Source organism: Staurois parvus, unplaced genomic scaffold (genome assembly GCF_062004578.1).
Source record: "Staurois parvus isolate SC_StPar_1 unplaced genomic scaffold, SC_StPar_1.0 ptg000089l, whole genome shotgun sequence".
Classification (NCBI taxonomy): domain Eukaryota; kingdom Metazoa; phylum Chordata; class Amphibia; order Anura; family Ranidae; genus Staurois; species Staurois parvus.
The window spans coordinates 1,485,579-1,503,208 of NW_028317885.1; the positions used below are offsets into that span (position 1 = coordinate 1,485,579).

Below are 17,630 nucleotides of genomic sequence, written 5' to 3' on the forward strand. Positions count from 1 at the left end.
ATGTTTACTAAAGAAATTGTGTATTATATTGTGTTTTGTTTACTAAAATTCATTTAAAGTGTTTTTTTTTCCTGAAAATTTGCATATGATAAACAAATATTGCATGGCATAACAAATTGTAACAGCCATCATTTTATTCTCCAGGGCCTTTGCTTTTAGAAAATATATGAAGTTTGGGGGTTCTAAGTCATTTTCTAGTGTTAAAAAAAATGCAGATTTTTACATCTATGTGAGAAGTGTCAGGATTAGCTTGGGCAGAAAGTGGTTAAGAGAACTAAGACTATTATTATTATACAGAATTTATATAGCGCTAACAGTTTGCTCAGCGCTTTACAATATAACGGGAGACAATACAGCAACAATACAATTCAATACAAGAGGGATAGGAGGGCCCTGCTCCTTGGAGCTTACAATCTAGGAGAGAGGGGCTAGTGGTACAAAAGGTAGTAACTGTGGGGGATGGACTGGTTGGAAGAGTAGAAGATTCCATTATTAGCTGGGGTCAGGATAGGCTTCCCTGAAGTGATAGGTTTTCAGAGATCGCCTAAAAGTGAGCAGAGTAGGCGATAGTCTGATAAATTGTGGTAGAGAGTTCCAGAGGGTGGGGGAAGCTCTGGAGAAGTCCTGGAGATGAGCATGGGAGGAGGAGACAAGGGAGCTAGAGAGTAGGAGGTCTTGCGAGGAGCGGAGAGTATGGTTTGGGTGGTATTTGGAGTCAAGATCAGTGATGTAATTTGGGGCAGAGTTATAAATGGCTTTATACATTATTAATGTTTTGAATTTTATCCTTTGGGCAATGGGAAGCCAGTGGAGAGATTGGCAGAGAAGGGTGGCTGATACAGAACGGTTAGTAAGGTGGATGAGTCTGGCAGCAGCATTCATGATAGACTGAAGAGGGGATAGCCTGCGATGAGGTGGGCCAATGAGGAGGGAGTTACAATAGTCAAGGCGAGATATAACAAGGGTGTGAATAAATTGCTTAGTGGTTTCCGAGGTTAGGAACGACCGTATCTTGGAGATGTTGTGGAGGTGAAGTCTACAAGATTTGGACAGTGATTGGATTTGGGACTGAAAGGACAGATGGGAGTCTTGGTTTACACCTAGTACCCTGACATGAGGGGAGGGATTGATGATTGTGTTATTGATGTTGATGGAGAAGTCAGGGGAGGGGGCATGGGCTGGGTGGAATACTAAGAGCTCAGTTTTGGAAAGATTGAGTTTGAGGAAGTGGAGTAACATCCATGTCAATATGTCACTTAGTAGGTTAGTAATGCGAGAGGAGACTGAAGGGGTGAGGTGAGAGGTAGAAAGATAGATTTGTGTGTCATCAGCATAGAGATGGTACTTAAAGCCATGGGAGTTTATCAAGTGACCAAGGGAGGAGGTGTAGATGGAGAAGAGAAGGGGTCCAAGGACAGAACCTTGAGGGACTCCTACAGAAAGAGGGAGTGAAGAGGAGGAGGCAGCGTTATAGGTAAAGGAGCGCTGCGATAGGTAGGAGGAGAACCAGGAGAGAGCAGAGTCTCTGAGGCCAAGAGAGTGGAGTTTTTTGAGGAGGAGGGGATGGTAAACCATATGAAAAGCCTCAGAGAGGTCAAATAGTAAGTGTATTGAGTAGTGGCTCTTGGTTTTAGCAGTTAGTAGATCATTAGTGAGTTTTAGTAGGGCATTTTCAGTGGAGTGTAGTGAGCGAAAGCCAGACTGTAAAGGGTCAAGAAGGTTGTTGTCAGTGAGGTGGGAGCTCAGGCGATTGTAGACTAAGCGTTCTAGGAGTTTAGAGGTAAATGGCAGCAGGGAGATGGGTCTTAAGTTGTTCAGGTTGGTGGGGTCCAGGGAGGGCTTTTTAAGTATGGGAGTGATGTGTGCATGCTTTAGAGGGGAGGGGAAGGCACTGTTAGAGAGGGAGAGATTGAAGATGTGAGTGAGGGAGCATAGGATGGAAGAAGAGGGTGACCGTAGTAGTTGTGAGGGGACAGGATCCAGGGGGCAGGTAGTGAGACGGGCTTCTGAGAAAACCTTAGTGACCTCTTCAGTAGTAGCAAGGTCAAAAGGGGAAATTGTTGAGTGAGGTTTAGTATAAGGTATGCTAAGTGGGATGGATGTCTGTGCAGTGGCAATGCCCCTACGAATTGCGTCAGTCTTGTTTTTGAAATAATTTGCAATCTCGTGAGCAGTGAGTGAGGTACTGGGTGGAGGTGGAGAAAGTAGAGAGTTAAAAGTAGAGAAGAGACGAGGACTGGATGAGAAGGTATTAATAAGAGTGACAAAGTAGGCTTGTTTGGCAGCATGAAGGGAGGAATTGTATGTTAAGAAAGCAGATTTATATAGGGTGAATGCTTGTTGAGATTTGGTTTTACACCACAATCGCTCCAGCGCACGACTATGTCGTTTAAGATTTCTGGTGTGGTCAGTCTTCCAAGGTTGTAATGGTCGGGGCCTGATGCTTCGTGTTGTTAGAGGAGCAAGTGAGTCTAATGTGGATGAAAACGAACTGTTGTAGACAGAAGTGGCCAGGTCAGGGCAGGACATGGGGAGAGATTCTGTCATAGAGGCGGTCAGTTGCAGAGTGGAAAGGAGCAGGGTTCAAGTTGTGAAGGTTTCTGTGGGTAACTGTTTGCTGCTTGGAGGGTTAGGTGTCTGAAGATGAGGACACTGTGAAAGTGATTGGATTGTGATCAGAGAGAGGAAAGGGGGTGTGTGTGAGGTTGTAGGGAGTGCAAAGATGGGAGAAAACAAGGTCTAATGTATTCCCATCAGAGTGAGTGGAGGACTGTATACATTGTGCTAATGCAAAAGATGAGATTATGTTGAAGAGTTGGGATGTAGCCGAGTTGTTCACATTAATAGGGATGTTAAAATCTCCAAGAATGATAGTGGGTAGTTCAGAGGAGAGAAAGTAGGGTAGCCAGGCAGAGAAATCATCAAGAAAGCGGGACACACCGGTCCAGGAGGCTGATAGATCACTGCAATCCTCAGAGAAATGGGAGAAAACAGCTGAACGCAGTGAGTCTCGAAAGAAGAGAAGGATTGAGAGGGAGGGTTAGGGAGGACTTGAAAGGTGCTCAGTGGGGATAGAAGCAAACCAACTCCACCACCTTTCCGACCACTGGGTCTGATTGAGTGGGTCCAGAGAAGGCCTCCATAGGAAATGCTGCGGTAGAAGAAGAATCTGCTGCTTGAAGCCAGGTTTCTGTAATTGCTAGTAGGTTAAGGGAGCGGGAGACAAAAAGGTCATGGACAGAGGTGAGCTTATTACAGACAGAGCGGGCATTCCAGAGCGCACATGAAAAAGGGAAGGTGGTTTTTGGGAGCATGAGGACTGATATTAAATTGAGGGGATTGCGGCTATTCCCGGAAGAAAGAGGATGCCTGGTGTGGTGGTGAGATACTGGAGGACCAGGGTTTGGGGAGATATCTCCAGAGGTTAGGAGAAGAAGAAGGGTGATGAAAATAACATGGGAGTGGGATGTACACGAGTGTACATACCTTCCAGTCCTGGTGTTTGGATCAGCAGGAGAGTAAAGTATCAGCAGGAGCTGATGAGAGCAGTAGTAGGGAGATGGTAGCAGTGAAGGATAGATGTACAAGTTTTGGGGTGGAGTAGAGGGGTAAAGAAATGAGATTTTGGGAACGCCGGATAGTAATATGAAAAGGAGGAGTAGAGGGGACATATTAAAAGGTACACGGAGTGGGACTCAGACTTGTAGGAGATGTTTCCCAGGGTGTTTGCTTGCAGTCTGTCCAGCACGCAGTAGAGTTTCTTGTTGTATCTTCCTGCTGCTTGAGTTACCCTGCTAAAAGGTTTTCCCTCTGTGCTAGAATCACCATTTAGATACTGTATTTGTTTATTGAAATCATATCTCCTCTTAACCATCTCTTCTCCAGGGAGAGCAAGGTTAAAGTTTGTAGTCATTTTGTGTTAACTGAGGTCCTCTAGGCCCCTTATTGGCTTTGTTCCCCTTCTCTGGACTCTATCCAGTTCCAGCACATCCCTCCTGAGGACTGGTTACCAGAATTGGATAGCATACTCAAGATTTCGCTGAACCAGGCTTTTGTAAAATGGTAGAATTATAGTTTTATCTCTTGAGTTATTACCCTTTTTTTTAACTAACAATGAGCTAAATAGGAGCGTCAGAGTAAGAATATCCACAAATGAAAACATAGGCCTCTATAGGAGGCAGATGTTACCCACAGGCAGGAAGTCTGAAGAGGAATTGGGGGACTTAGGTCCCCCAATTCCTAAGCAGGGAACGCACGACTCACTGCCAGGAATAGACGAGTGTACGGCACCCGCTTAGGACACATTCAATTCAATAAAAGAACAAACAATACAAAAGTAAACAGTCACTCTGTTTGTGTAATGACTCTGCATGGTAGGCATAGACAGCAAGTCTGACCAAGACATCAGCTTAAAAAGGTGTGAGTTCAAATACCATATAGAGTACATAAAAAAAGGCCTGGAAGTAAGAGGCTGTAGTAGGACACCTTCACCATTTAAGGTTCGGAGAGCCCTGGTGAAAGGGGTTGCAAAGTCCCTGAGGCCCTTGAAGTGTTATGGACCCTCGTAGCCCAGATTGTGTAAAACTTGCAATATAGATCCTTGCATGTGGCCATCCATTCCTCTGCCCCCATTACATTATTCACCAGTTTGATCCATTCAGCTTGAACTGGGACTTTTTCCAGTACATAGGGATTAAACGTCGTGCTGCGTTCAATAGATGTGTTAAAATACTTTTCCTATAGTGGCTAAGAGGAATGGAGGGCACATGAAGTAGGAACGGCAGGGGGAGTCAGGAACATCGATGTCAAGGATCAACTTAATTTGATTTCTAATGTCTTGCCAAAAGGGACATAACTTAGGACACTCCCACCAAATATGGAGAAAGGTACCATTGTGACCATCATCTCTCCAGCATACGCCAGACAGGGAGGGGTAAATCATAGCCAATTTAGAGGGGACTCTATACCAGTGAGTAAGAAATTTAAAGCTATTTTCTTGCATCTTTGTATCAACAGAGCTAGTATGAGTTAAGCGGTACAGATGGTCAGGTTGGGAGTTATTACCCTTTTAATGCATGCTAATAGTCTACTGGCCTTCCTTGCTGCAACTTGGCATTGCATGCTATTGCTGAGCCTTTGATCTGCTAGGACCCCCAGATTATTTTCCATCTTCAATTCCCTCAGAGGTTTTCCCCCCCAGTGAGTAACTTGTAGTCATGTTTTTAGCCTCCAAGTGCATTACTTTAAATTTTTCAGTGTTAAAACTCATTTGCCATGTAGTTGCCCACCCCTTTATTTTATTGAGGTTTTCTTGTAAAGTTTCTATATCCTACTGTGACATTATTACCCTGCTTATCTTTGTATTATCAGCAAACACTGACAGTGAACTATTTATACCAACCTCAGTATCATTTATGAACAAATTAAACGGAATTGGTTCAAGGACAGAGCCCTGAGGTACTCCACTTACAACTCCAGACTAGGAGAGGACTGACCATTCGGACACTTGGGCTCTGGCCAAGGGCCCGGGGCTATTAGTGGACCCCATAAACAGAGCCATCTTCTTGCACAGGCCCCCAGGTGCATTAGGGCCCCAACAGTGGGGATGGTGTGTGGATAGAGCGGGTGATCAGTGCAGCCAGTGGGGGAAATAACTGAAACCTATCTTTTGTGGCTCTCACTGAAGGCCAGCACCATCTCCTACTCCAGTTGCTGCAGTGAGAGCCACAAAAGATTGGTTTCAGTTATTTTCCCTACCGGCTGCACTGATCACCCACTCTATCCACACACAGTTCAGCAGAGAACGGGAAGAAGCCTGTAAATGTAATTTACCCGCCCTTTTCTTAGTGAACACAGTGAGTGATCTGTTCTGATCACTCATTGTATTCATGCATAACTGAACAGGAGCCTCTGTCCCCTGTTCATATATCTGCAGTGCAGCTGAGGCTACAGAGAAAGGGACTGGGGAATGTGTCCTCTCATAAGTGAGATTTAGGTCTATTTAGACCCCTATTATCTCACTAATGTGAAAAAATGTAAAAAAATGATTGCATTAAAATAAAAATAAAAAATTCAAAATGTAAAAAAAATTAAACATTTGTATTAAAAAAAGTCAGACTAAAATTTCCAATCAGACTAAAAAGCCATGCTCAATATGTGGCATAACTTAGCCAAACCCACCAAGTGCTGCAGGTCACCATCTCCCTGGTAGGGGCCGCAATGCATTACTTTGCCCAGGGGCCCATGATGCTGTTAAAGCGGTACTGTCCATGAGAATCTTCTGGTATGTTTATTGGGTTGCCAGCTTTAACACTCTGCATGTCGCTGAGCTCATTGCCTCTGTGCGCGGGCCTGCAACATTAATGTTGCATAATAAAGATGGCTACCATGCAGTGGCCATCTTTAAACCTGGGAGCCCCATGATCTCCTATTGTCCAGGTCCCCATGAGTTGTCAGTCTGCCATTCAGACCATTCAAAATGTAAGCTAAATATTGCTATAGGCTTAAAAAAATAGTACAGAACAATGTTGTCCAGTAATTTTTTATACAACTTAAATTCCACTTATGTTTAGGAGTAGCATAGCACCAGATTTTTCCATAGACTGCTGACCTCCATTCCAGGAACCAGGTGGAAATCCTCAGTTTTACACTATCCTAACAAATCTAGGTAACCTGAGATTTCAGCTAAATAACGGAAAAAAAGTAAATAGGACTTAATCTCAACATGGTAAAATGGTCTTTATTCCTGGAAGATTCATTTCAAGTTTAAGTATTGCCTAATGAAAGATCTCTTTTAGTTGAAGGAGTTAACCTAAATGTTGAATTTCACTTGCTGGTGACTTCTCTGAGTTGCACATTATAGAAGACTTATTGAAAGACGCACTCCCCAGTATTTATAATTTTGCTACGTCTTGGGTTTTAGATTGGACACGTGTTTGCAATACTGGAATTTTCAGGATTGCTATGACTCAGACCTGATTCCAGAAGAATTGCTCATGGTGTGTATGTTTACAGATGGGTCCCACACATCTTCCTCCTGACCTTTCTAACTGGAATTTATGTGACCAAAAAAGGATGTTTTCCATTTTTTTGATTAACCGCTATTTCATTTTCTGTTTCATTATTATTTTTATTATTATTATTGGTTTACTGAATTTATATAACACCAACAGTATTGTAATTTTGTAGGTAATATATAAAATCAGGCTTGCTCTGCTACTGTGGTTATTTGAAATTCAATATTTTATTTATTTTAAGCAATAAACTAATAAGGCAGAACGTTTATTTTTTGTTTACTGTAAACAGTTTTGCAGATAAAATACAATTGATTATTTTTATTACTATTTGTTTCCAATTTATATTTTAATACTGCAGATGTCATAGTTCTTGTTATTGCCTGAGAAAATATGTGGTGCTTCTAAAATCATCCTAAATAATATTAAAATAATAAACGTAAAATGATTATAAACATATATATTTCAGAATTACGAATCAGAATATTTCACCTATACGAGGTAAAAATGTCTAATTCTTTTAATATGAACATATGTTTTTTTCCCTATAATGATACAGGGGAACTGAATTACCAAGTGCAATCACCGGATGAAGGTGCATTGGTTACCGCTGCTCGAAACTTTGGATTCATATTCAAGTCCCGAACACCTGAGACCATTACTGTGCAAGAAATGGGGAGAATTGTAACATATCAACTGTTAGCAATTTTAGATTTTAACAATGTCAGGAAAAGAATGTCTGTCATAGGTAAGATATTTTTTATTTGCATGTTTCTTTTCATAATGTGTCTTCCTGTGCCTTCTTGCTGGTCTCCTCTTTGCTTGTCTGGAAATAGTTCAAGCCTTAACTTAAACATAGTCAAAATTTACATAGGCTTGGACTACATTTGAAGTAAGTTTCTTTTTTTTTTCATACAAAATTTTTATTATTTTCACAGAATATACAATACAGAGATAGTTCGTACTATCGCAAAGAAATACCAAGATTGTATATAGGGTATAAGAAAAAAATAATAAAACAATAATACTAGGAATACACAGTTTCAACTTCCTAACAATCTTACAACTGTTCAGCCATATGTTCATGAATACAATATTTTACACGAATAAGCGTATTCCATGAGTAGAGTGTACTAACATAATAAACAGTACAAATAGAGAAAGGGAGAACAATTACATAATCAATTGTGCAAAGGTCTGGCGTAGGTACTTGGTATATTTAAATTCAATATAGGTAATACATCTATATGTGAATTATGTAGGGTTCAATCCAACTGTCACGTACCTTACTTGTGAGCCTGACGGCGGAGCAAGGCCTCTCATACAGCTCCGGTTCGAGGGCCACTGAAGGTGGAACAGCAACTACAAGAACATGGTGGGGTATGAGTGCCTGGTCAGTCCTGTAGTCTGTGCGGGAATTGCTGGCACTACGCTGGCAGATGGGATGGCTGAACCGGCTGGCAGCAGAGCAGGCAGGCAGGCAGCAGACAGACGTCACAGCAGGCTGACTGGTAGCAGAGCAGGCTGGTAGCAGAGCAGGCAGGCAATGAAGCAGGCTGGTAGCAGACTGTATGAAGGGTCAGACAAGCTGGGTTGGTAACAGATAGGCAGGTCAGGCATGAACGGTAGGCAGAATAGTCAGGTCACAAGCCAGGGTCAGTGATGGTGGAAGTAGATCAAGCAGAGTCAGAAGGCAGAGGCGGAGTCCAAGAAACAAGCTGGGGTCAATCACAGGTAATCACTCACAGGAACAGGAATACAGGCGGGGGAGCTGCAGATCAGACAGCACAGGCTAATAGTGCTGCTGGATTTAAATAGTCTGATTGGCACCAACATTAGCAACAGGCTGTGAACTCAAATGCACACAACTATGTGCAGCAGAACGGGCCCTCGCACACTTGTGCCGCTGTGCACTATGGCAAGCATCTTCCTGACACCAACAATAGACTTAGGAGTAGTCATTCCAGATCTTCCATTGGCGTTCGATTAAAATTCTGGTACCCGTTTGTTAGCAAGCAAAGATTCATAAAGATAGTTTGTACGTATAATCTCTAATACACTGTAAAGGTTCGGGGAGAAGTTAGATTTTCAGTTTTTAACTATGAGTAATCTAGCTGCTAGTAGAATGTGGATCACCACTGAGCGACAGAACATAGGGAATTTATCAATCCCCAAGTTTAAGATTGCAAGGCCCGGTTCAGGAGATGTGATGATGCCCATTAAGCGAGAAATAAATCGGAAAACAGAATTCCAAAAACTGGTTAAAGTTTTACATGACCAGAAAATGTGTATAAGATGCCCCACCTCATCACAGCCCCTCCAACACATAGGGAAAGCTGATTTAATGAATTTGGACATTCTAAACAGGGTAAGGTACCAACGTAGGGCAATTTATTGTGATTGTTCCCAATGATTCACACAGTTGGAAGCTTTATAGAGTAGTGTAAAAGCATGTCGCCATTGGTCAACCGAGTAGGATTTGCCCAGGTCTATCTCCCATTTTATGTAGGGGGAGGTCTTAACAAATTTGGTTTTATCTTGGAAAAGATTATAGACTGTGGAAATTCCTTTGGTTTGAGGTGTTTGAGCAGAAAAGTATTTCCAAGCCACTAATGGGAGAAATATTTCCTGTCTAGGAAGAGTTTTTAAAAAATGTCTTATTTGAAGGTATTGATACAGGTCCATTGGGGTAAGGTTAAATTCTTTGGATAATACATCAAACGTTTTATGTACTTTGTTGGTGTAGAGATAGTCTGGATACTTTTATCCTGCTACCCTACAAGAGAGATATTGGGTATCAAGTTTGATAGAATGGATATAGAGATGGGGATAGATGTCGATATAGAAGAGGAATAGGAAATCTTACAGAGATCTCTCCAGGCTAAGATAGAGGCCTGTGTTGGTAGGGGAAAGGACTGGATTGGGTATGGGCACCAAGAATCAATTAGTAGAAGAGATTTGATGTCAGTTACGGGGCATAAGGAGACCTGAACTTCTTTCCACAATGATTCAGAAGATGTATTAAACCAGTGTTTCAGTTGTGAAAGTTGCGAAGATTGAAAATAATCATATATATCTATCCATCCCATGCCACCTGCTTTTCTATATTTATTTAGATATTTCTGTGCTCGTCTAGGAGGCTTACCTTGCCAGATACATTTTTTTAATATAGATCGTAGAGATTGTAGATGATTACGTTTGAAGGGAAGGAGAAGTGTGCGGAAAATTTATATAATTTGGGGTAGGAGAATCATTTTAAAGGCAGCTAATTGTCCTGACCATGAGAGTTCCACTTTGGTCAGTCGATCAGTTTATTTGGTAAATTTTTTTATTAATGCAGAATAATTAACGTCTGCCAAGTGTGCGGAGTCTGATGCGAGTTGTAGGCCCAAATATGAGATATCCAAATCGCTCCAGAATTAGGGGTATGTACTCTTAAGTTGTTTTTCATCTGTGATGAAAGATTCTGTTCTAGAATTACTGATTTTTTAAAATTAACCTTATAGTAGGACACCTGGCCAAAAGTTATAAGAGTGGAATGAGCGTTCCCTAAGGATACAGAGGGGTTGGTTAAGAACAGAACTACATCGTCCGCGAAAAGGTTTATATTGTGGGATCTATTTTTAACAGAGAAGCCATATATATGGGGGTGCGTTCTAGAAGTAATTTGTCTTTTGACAATCATTCAGTGCTCACACAAAATCATCAGAACCTTCCAGAGAGGCCACCAATTTACCATTATTGTGTGAATAGGGGGTTGATTTGGTAGTGGAGGTGTTAATATACAGTGTATTAATTTTATTTTAAGCTTTTACTTTTTTGCATTTGCTTGTTCATGGGGTAACTGGATCAAGTTATTTTTTCTTTCATAATATCCATTGGTCATTGCTATATGTCTGCTGCTACAAGAAGAGTTAGGGCAGCACTGCAATGTTTCCAGTTGCCATCAGTACGCACCCTGAATCTCTGGAAAATGCTTATTTTGTCAGAGAAATGTCATCATAATTTGGCATACTGCAATGATGCACTACATTCAAGCCAGCCTTTTCAGCCATGTGTTCTGTCATTGATCTGTGTGGGACCTGCTGACTCCCACCACACCCCAAACACTAGATCATATGTCCTTCTGGATTAAGTAAACTCCAGATTGGCTTATATATATTGATCAGGATCAACAAGACGTACACTTTCTAACTTTACTTGTTTACTGTGCACTCTTTTTTTTTTTTTCTTTTATCAAATGAAAACCTAGGTAAATTGTAAAAATCATAAAATGTTTCATTTTCAGCAGTACTGAGCAACTCTGAGACACCATAGTAGAGCACAGCGAGACAGGACTGATAGTATAGAGCAGTGGTTTCCAAACTGCGGCGTTTGCTTGCCTTTTTATCTGACCCTTGGGACACTATTCCTCCAACTGACACCAATTATTGGGAACTATTCCTCCCACTGACCAATGATGAGAATTCTACTCCCACTGGCCACAGTCTGGCCTCCCAAAATCCTGAAGGACAGTAATCTAGTCCTCTGTTTAGAAAGTTTGGAGACCCCTGTTATAGGGGAAGTGTTTTAATATATTTTTAAATCTTTTTAGCTTTTGTAAATATGTTGATAAGTGGTTAGGAATACTTTTATGAAATGTTTGTGAAAAGATATATACTTGTGTTCTCAAGGGCTTTTTTTTATTATGTTTAGTACTAAAACTATAACTTTTTAAAATAATTTTTAATGCATATTAATATTTAATATTTACCATTTGTAACAAGCAGATGGATCTTTGTGATAGTTTTATGCTATGTAAAGTCATTTCCGCACAGCTCCTGTGAATTTGTCAAAGGAGGGTGACCCCCTCCATCTCTGCTGACAAAGCATACTCACCGAACAATGCACATTATAAAAATGCGTACTGGTACAATTAAGGTTTTTTACAAAAAACACACTATATTGCTGGCACATCATCAGTTTTTCTGTACTTCCAGTGTGTTTAAAGCAAATATATGTATTGCAGGGAAGTACAAAATATGTTTTTGATCATTTTGCCTTGACGTGCGTTAGGTATCTGGCATCCGATGCCTGAACAAACTGGTGGGTTAGTGATGGAAAAGTGAGTATATGCTGCTGGGAAGGGCGACATTACAGAGAACCTTTGGCTTGGCTTTGTATGGTTTCCTTTAAAAAAGTGTGAAATTATGTACATATTCCATTTCAATAATTTAACAAAAGTGGAATTCTCTATTAAACTAGCAGAGACAAATTGCTCTGATTTCTTTGGACATTTTTGATCTCAGTAGACAAGAGCTAGCTGCTTTGTTCTGATAGATACAAATTCCAAGCTGATCAAAATCAGATCTTCCCTCAAATAAAATAGTTATATTTAGAAAATGCGTATTCTTCGCTTTGATTTCTGTCTCCACATTTTTTCAGTTTTGTTTCTCCTAGCACTGTCTACCTCTTTTTGGACAAGTCCCATGTTCTTTCCCTCATATTCTCCCCTTTGGCTCCTCTTAAACTCCTGTCTCAATCTCCCTTTTTTGTTTTCTGTGTTTGTCTGGTCTTTTCTCTGTTAGTGTTATCTGATTATTTTTGTATGTACAGATGATAAAAAGAATCATGTTAGCACAAAAACGATTCATAAATAATAGTAAATTTTAGCTTAAAGCTAAACGCCAAGCAGATATTAAAAAAAAAAATTGCAGCTCTGTATTTATTACTGTAAATGTAAACCATTATATTTATTTTATTAATGCAATTGGTGTAAGTACCTGAATTTCACAATACTGAAAAATACCTTTCTGTGATCCCTGCTGCATAGCAACTTTAGTATCTGACAATGTTAAGAATTTAAACCTCTGGTGCTTTTTCCAGCAGAGATCACAGGTAAATTATTTCTCAGTATTACAATCTGGTCCATATTACGTCTTTTCAGAATATACAAAATTTCTCAGATCTAATGGAAAAGGTGCAGCTTGACTCCCAAAACACATTGGGTCTGCTATATTTTGTATTAAATGCTTTTGAATTTTACACCTTGTAAAAGATGTTGTTCTGTCTTATTTCTATATACAGTGGGGGCAAAAACGTATTAATCAGCCACCAATTGTGCAAGTTCTCCCACTTAAAAAGATGAGAGAGGCCTGTAATTGGCATCATAGGTAGACCTCAACTATGAGAGACAAAATGAGAAAAAAAATCCAGACAATCACATTGGCTGATTTGGAAAGAATTTATTTGCAAATTATGGTGGAAAATAAGTATTTGGTCACCTACAAACAAGCAAGATTTCTGGCTCTCACAGACCTGTACATTCTTCTTTAAGAGGCTCCTCTGTCCTGCACTCATTACCTGTATCAATGGCACCTGTTTGAACTTGTTATCAGTATAAAAGACACCTGTCCACAACCTCAAACAGTCACACTCCAAACGCCACTATGGTGAAGAACAAAGAGCTGTCGAAGGACACCAGAAACAAAATTGTAGACCTGCACCAGGGTGGGAAGACTGAATCTGCAATAGGCAAGCAGCTTGGAGTGAACAAATCAACTGTGGGAGCAATAATTAGAAAATGGAAGACATACAAGACCACTGATAATCTCTCTCGATCTGGGGCTCCACGCAAGATCTCACCCCGTGGCGTCAAAATGATCACAAGAACGGTGAGCAAAAATCCCAGGACCACACGGGGGAACCTAGTGAATGACCTGCAGAGAGCTGGGACCAACGTAACAAAGGCTACCATCAGTAACACACTATGCCGCCAGGGACTCAGATCCTGCAGTGCCAGACGTGTCCTCCTGCTTAAGCCAGTACACGTCCGGGCCCATCTGAAGTTTGCTAGAGAGCATTTGGATGATCCAGAAGAGGATTAGGAGAATGTCATATGGTCAGATGAAACCAAAATAGAACTGTTTGGTAGAAACACAACTCGTCGTGTTTGGAGGAGAGAGAATGCTGAGTTGCATCCAAAGAACACCATACCTACTGTGAAGCATGGGGGTGGCAACATCATGCTTTGGGGCTGTTTCTCCGCAAAGGGACCAGGACGACTGATCCATGTACAGGACAGAATGAATGGGGCCATGTATCGTGAGATTTTGAGTGCAAACCTCCTTCCATCAGCAAGGGCATTGAAGATGAAACGTGGCTGGATCTTCCAACATGACAATGATCCCAAACATACCGCCCGGGCAACGAAGGAATGGCTTCGTAAGAAGCATTTCAAGGTCCTGGAGTGGCCTAGCCAGTCTCCAGATCTCAACCCCATAGAAAACTTTTGGAGGGAGTTGAAAGTCCGTGTTGCCCAGCGACAGCCCCAAAACATCACTGCTCTAGAGGAGATCTGCATGGAGGAATGGGCCAACATACCAGCAACAGTGTGTGCCAACCTTGTGAAGACTTACAGGAAACGTTTGACCTCTGTCATTGCCAACAAAAGATATATAACAAAGTATTGAGATGAACTTTTGATATTGACCAAATACTTATTTTCCACCATAATTTGCAAATACATTCTTTCCAAATCAGCCAATGTGATTGTCTGGATTTTTTTTCTCATTTTGTCTTTCATAGTTGAGGTCTACCTATGATGCCAATTACAGGCCTATCTCATCTTTTTAAGTGGGAGAACTTGCACAATTGGTGGCTGACTAAATATTTTTTTGCCCCACTGTATCTGTTGGAACGTTTCCAAGACGCTGCAGTAGGCTGAGCAATTCTTGAGAGTTGCTTAAATTATTATTATTATTATTATACAGTATTTATAAAGCGCCAATAGTTCGCTCAGCGCTGTACATTACAAGGGGGGACAGAACATGTGACAGAACAATACCAATACAATGCAAAACATGAGGGGATCGAGGGCCCTGCTCTTTCGAGCTTACAATCTAGGAGGGAGGGGGTGGTGGCACAGGAGGAGATAGCTGTGGGGGATGGAGTGGTAGGAAGAGTGGAGGAGGTCGGCAAGTTAGCAGGGGGTGGGGTAGGCTTCCCTGAAGAGATGGGTTTTCAGGGTGCGCCTAAAGGAGAGGAGAGTAGGTGATAATCTGATGGGTTGGGGCAGGGAGTTCCAGAGGATGGGTGACACCCTGGAGAAGTCCTGGAGGCGGGCATGGGAGGAGGAGACAAGGGAACTAGAGAGAAGGAGGTCTTGTGAGGAGCGGAGTGTGCGTGCTGGGCGGTACTTGGATATTAGGTCAGTGATGTAGTTCGGGTCAGTATGGTGGACAGCTTTGTACGTCAGCGTTAGGATTTTGAATTTGATCCGTTGCGCAATCGGAAGCCAGTGGAGGGATTGGCAGAGGGGGGTGGCGGAGACAGAGCGGTTGGAAAGGTGAATGAGTCTGGCAGCCGTATTCAGGATGAACTGAAGCGCGGATAGCCAGCGGCGAGGCAGGCCAGTGAGGAGGGAGTTGCAGTAGTCGAGTCGTGATATGATGATCGAGTGGATGAGCTGTTTAGTGGTTTCTGGGGTTAGGAACGTGCGGATTTTGGCGATGTTGCGGAGGTGGAGTCTGCACGAGTTTGTTAAAGATTGGACTTGGGGCTGGAAGGATAGGTTGGAGTCCAGAATGACACCCAGTACTCTGGCCTGCAGGGCGGGTTTGATGGTAGCGTTGTTGGATGTGACGGAGAAATCAATGGGGGTTGGTGTCCGGGCTGGGGGGAAGACAAGAAACTCGGTTTTGGAGAGGTTCAATTTAAGGAAGTGGAGCGACATCCAGTCTGATATGTCGCTCAGTAGGTGTGTGATTCGGGCTGAGACCAAGGGGGTGAGGTGGGGGGTTGAGAGATGGATTTGTGTGTTGTCGGCATAGAGGTGGTAGTTGAAGCCGTGAGAGTGTATGAGTTGGCCAAGGGAGGAGGTATAGATGGAGAAGAGAAGGGGCCCGAGGACAGAGCCTTGAGGGACCCCAACAGAGAGGGGGAGTGAGGGGGAGGTGGTAGCATTATAGGTAACGCTGAAGGAGCGTTGTGACAGGTAGGATGAGAGCCAGGAGAGAGCAAAATCTCTGAGGCCCTGGGAGTGTAGTTTTTTGAGGAGGAGGGGGTGGTCGACTGTGTCGAAGGCCGCAGAGAGGTCAAGGAGTAGGAGCACTGAATAGTGGCCATTAGCTTTGGCGGTTAGCAGGTCGTTGGAGAGTTTGAGTAAGGCAGTTTCGGTGGAGTGTAGGGGACGGAAGCCGGACTGTAGGGGATCGAGGAGGTTGTTGTCGTTGAGGTGAGAGCATAGGCGGGTGTAGACTAGGCGCTCGAGGAGTTTAGATGTAAATGGGAGCAGGGAGATGGGTCTGAGGTTGTTCGGGTCATTGGGGTCCAGGGAGGGCTTTTTAAGTATGGGGGTGATGTGTGCATGTTTCAGAGGGGAGGGGAAAGTGCCAGAGGAGAGGGAGAGATTGAAGATGTGGGTGAGGGAGCGTAGGATGGAGGGGGAGGGAGGTTGTAGGAGTTGTGAGGGGATAGGGTCGAGGGGGCAGGTGGTGAGGCGGGCATCAGAGAGGATCTTGGAGACTTCCTCGATGGTAGTAAGGTCAAAGGTGCGGAGTGTGGGGGGAGCTTCAGTATGAGGAATGTAGGGTGGGGTGGAAGAGGAGGTCAGAGCAGTGGTGGGGCCATGGGAGAGGGGTGATGAGGGGGTAGCTGAGTGAGGGTGAAGGGGGTTGGAGAGAGTTTGAGCAGCGACGAAGGGGGAGGGGGGATAAGGGGGTAGCTGTGTGAGAGGGGACGGGTTGAGAGGGCGTGTGAGTTGCGGCAATGTCCATGCGAATTGTGTCAATCTTGTTTTTGAAGTGATTGGCAATCTCAAGGGCAGTGAGTGAGGTGCTGGGTGGAGGTGGGGGTGGAGAGACTAGAGAGTTGAAGGCAGAGAAGAGTCGGCGAGGATTGGAGGAGAGGGCCTTGATGAGGGTCAAGAAGTAGGCCTGTTTGGCAGCATGGAGGGAGGAGGTGTAGGTGCGGAAGGCAGATTTATAGCGGGTGAAGGCTTGTTGGGATTTGGTTTTGCGCCATAGTCGCTCTAGGGCACGACTTTGTCGTTTGAGGGTTTTGGTGTGATCAGTCTGCTAGGGCTGGAGCGGTCGGGGTCTGATGTTGCGTGTGGTTAAAGGCGCTAGTGAGTCAAGGGCTGTTGAGAGCGCATTGTTGTAGGCGGTCAAAGCCAAGTCGGGGCAGGACAGGGGGAGGATGCGGTCGTGGAGTTGGTCAGCTGCAGAGTGGAGGGAGGCAGGGTTAAGGTTGCGGAGGTTACGGCTGGTAGCAGTGTGACATTTGGAGGGGTAGGCGTTGGAGGACGAGGAGATAGAGAAGGTGATCAGGTTGTGGTCAGAGAGAGGGAAGGGGGTGTTAGTGAGGTTGTGGGGAGCGCAGCGGTTGGAGAAGACAAGGTCCAGGATATTTCCGTCAGAGTGGGTGGTGGATTGTATGCACTGTGCAAGTGCAAAGGAGGAGGTTAGGTGGAGGAGACGGGCTGTGTCTGGGTTGTCGAGGTTGACAGGGATGTTGAAATCCCCAAGGATGATGGAGCCATCACCCCCCCCCCCCAACCCCTTTCAACATAAGACTCATTTTAACCTCATCTAATGGATACAGTTTAGTGTAGATCGCTTTTAAACAAAATTAAAATTT

The 17,630-nt window shown here is 43.3% G+C and overlaps 1 protein-coding gene across 2 annotated transcripts in view; it reads left to right on the forward strand.

The window, feature by feature from the left end:
- The window catches only part of ATP8B4 (ATPase phospholipid transporting 8B4 (putative)), a 393,898-nt gene that overhangs the window by 300,587 nt on the left and 75,681 nt on the right, over nucleotides 1–17,630 (forward strand). For both annotated transcript variants that reach the window (XM_089670310.1, XM_089670311.1), the window contains one exon: nucleotides 7,573–7,761. In XM_089670310.1, the coding sequence (XP_089526436.1) occupies nucleotides 7,573–7,761 (189 nt within the window). The remainder of the gene's footprint in view (nucleotides 1–7,572; nucleotides 7,762–17,630) is intronic.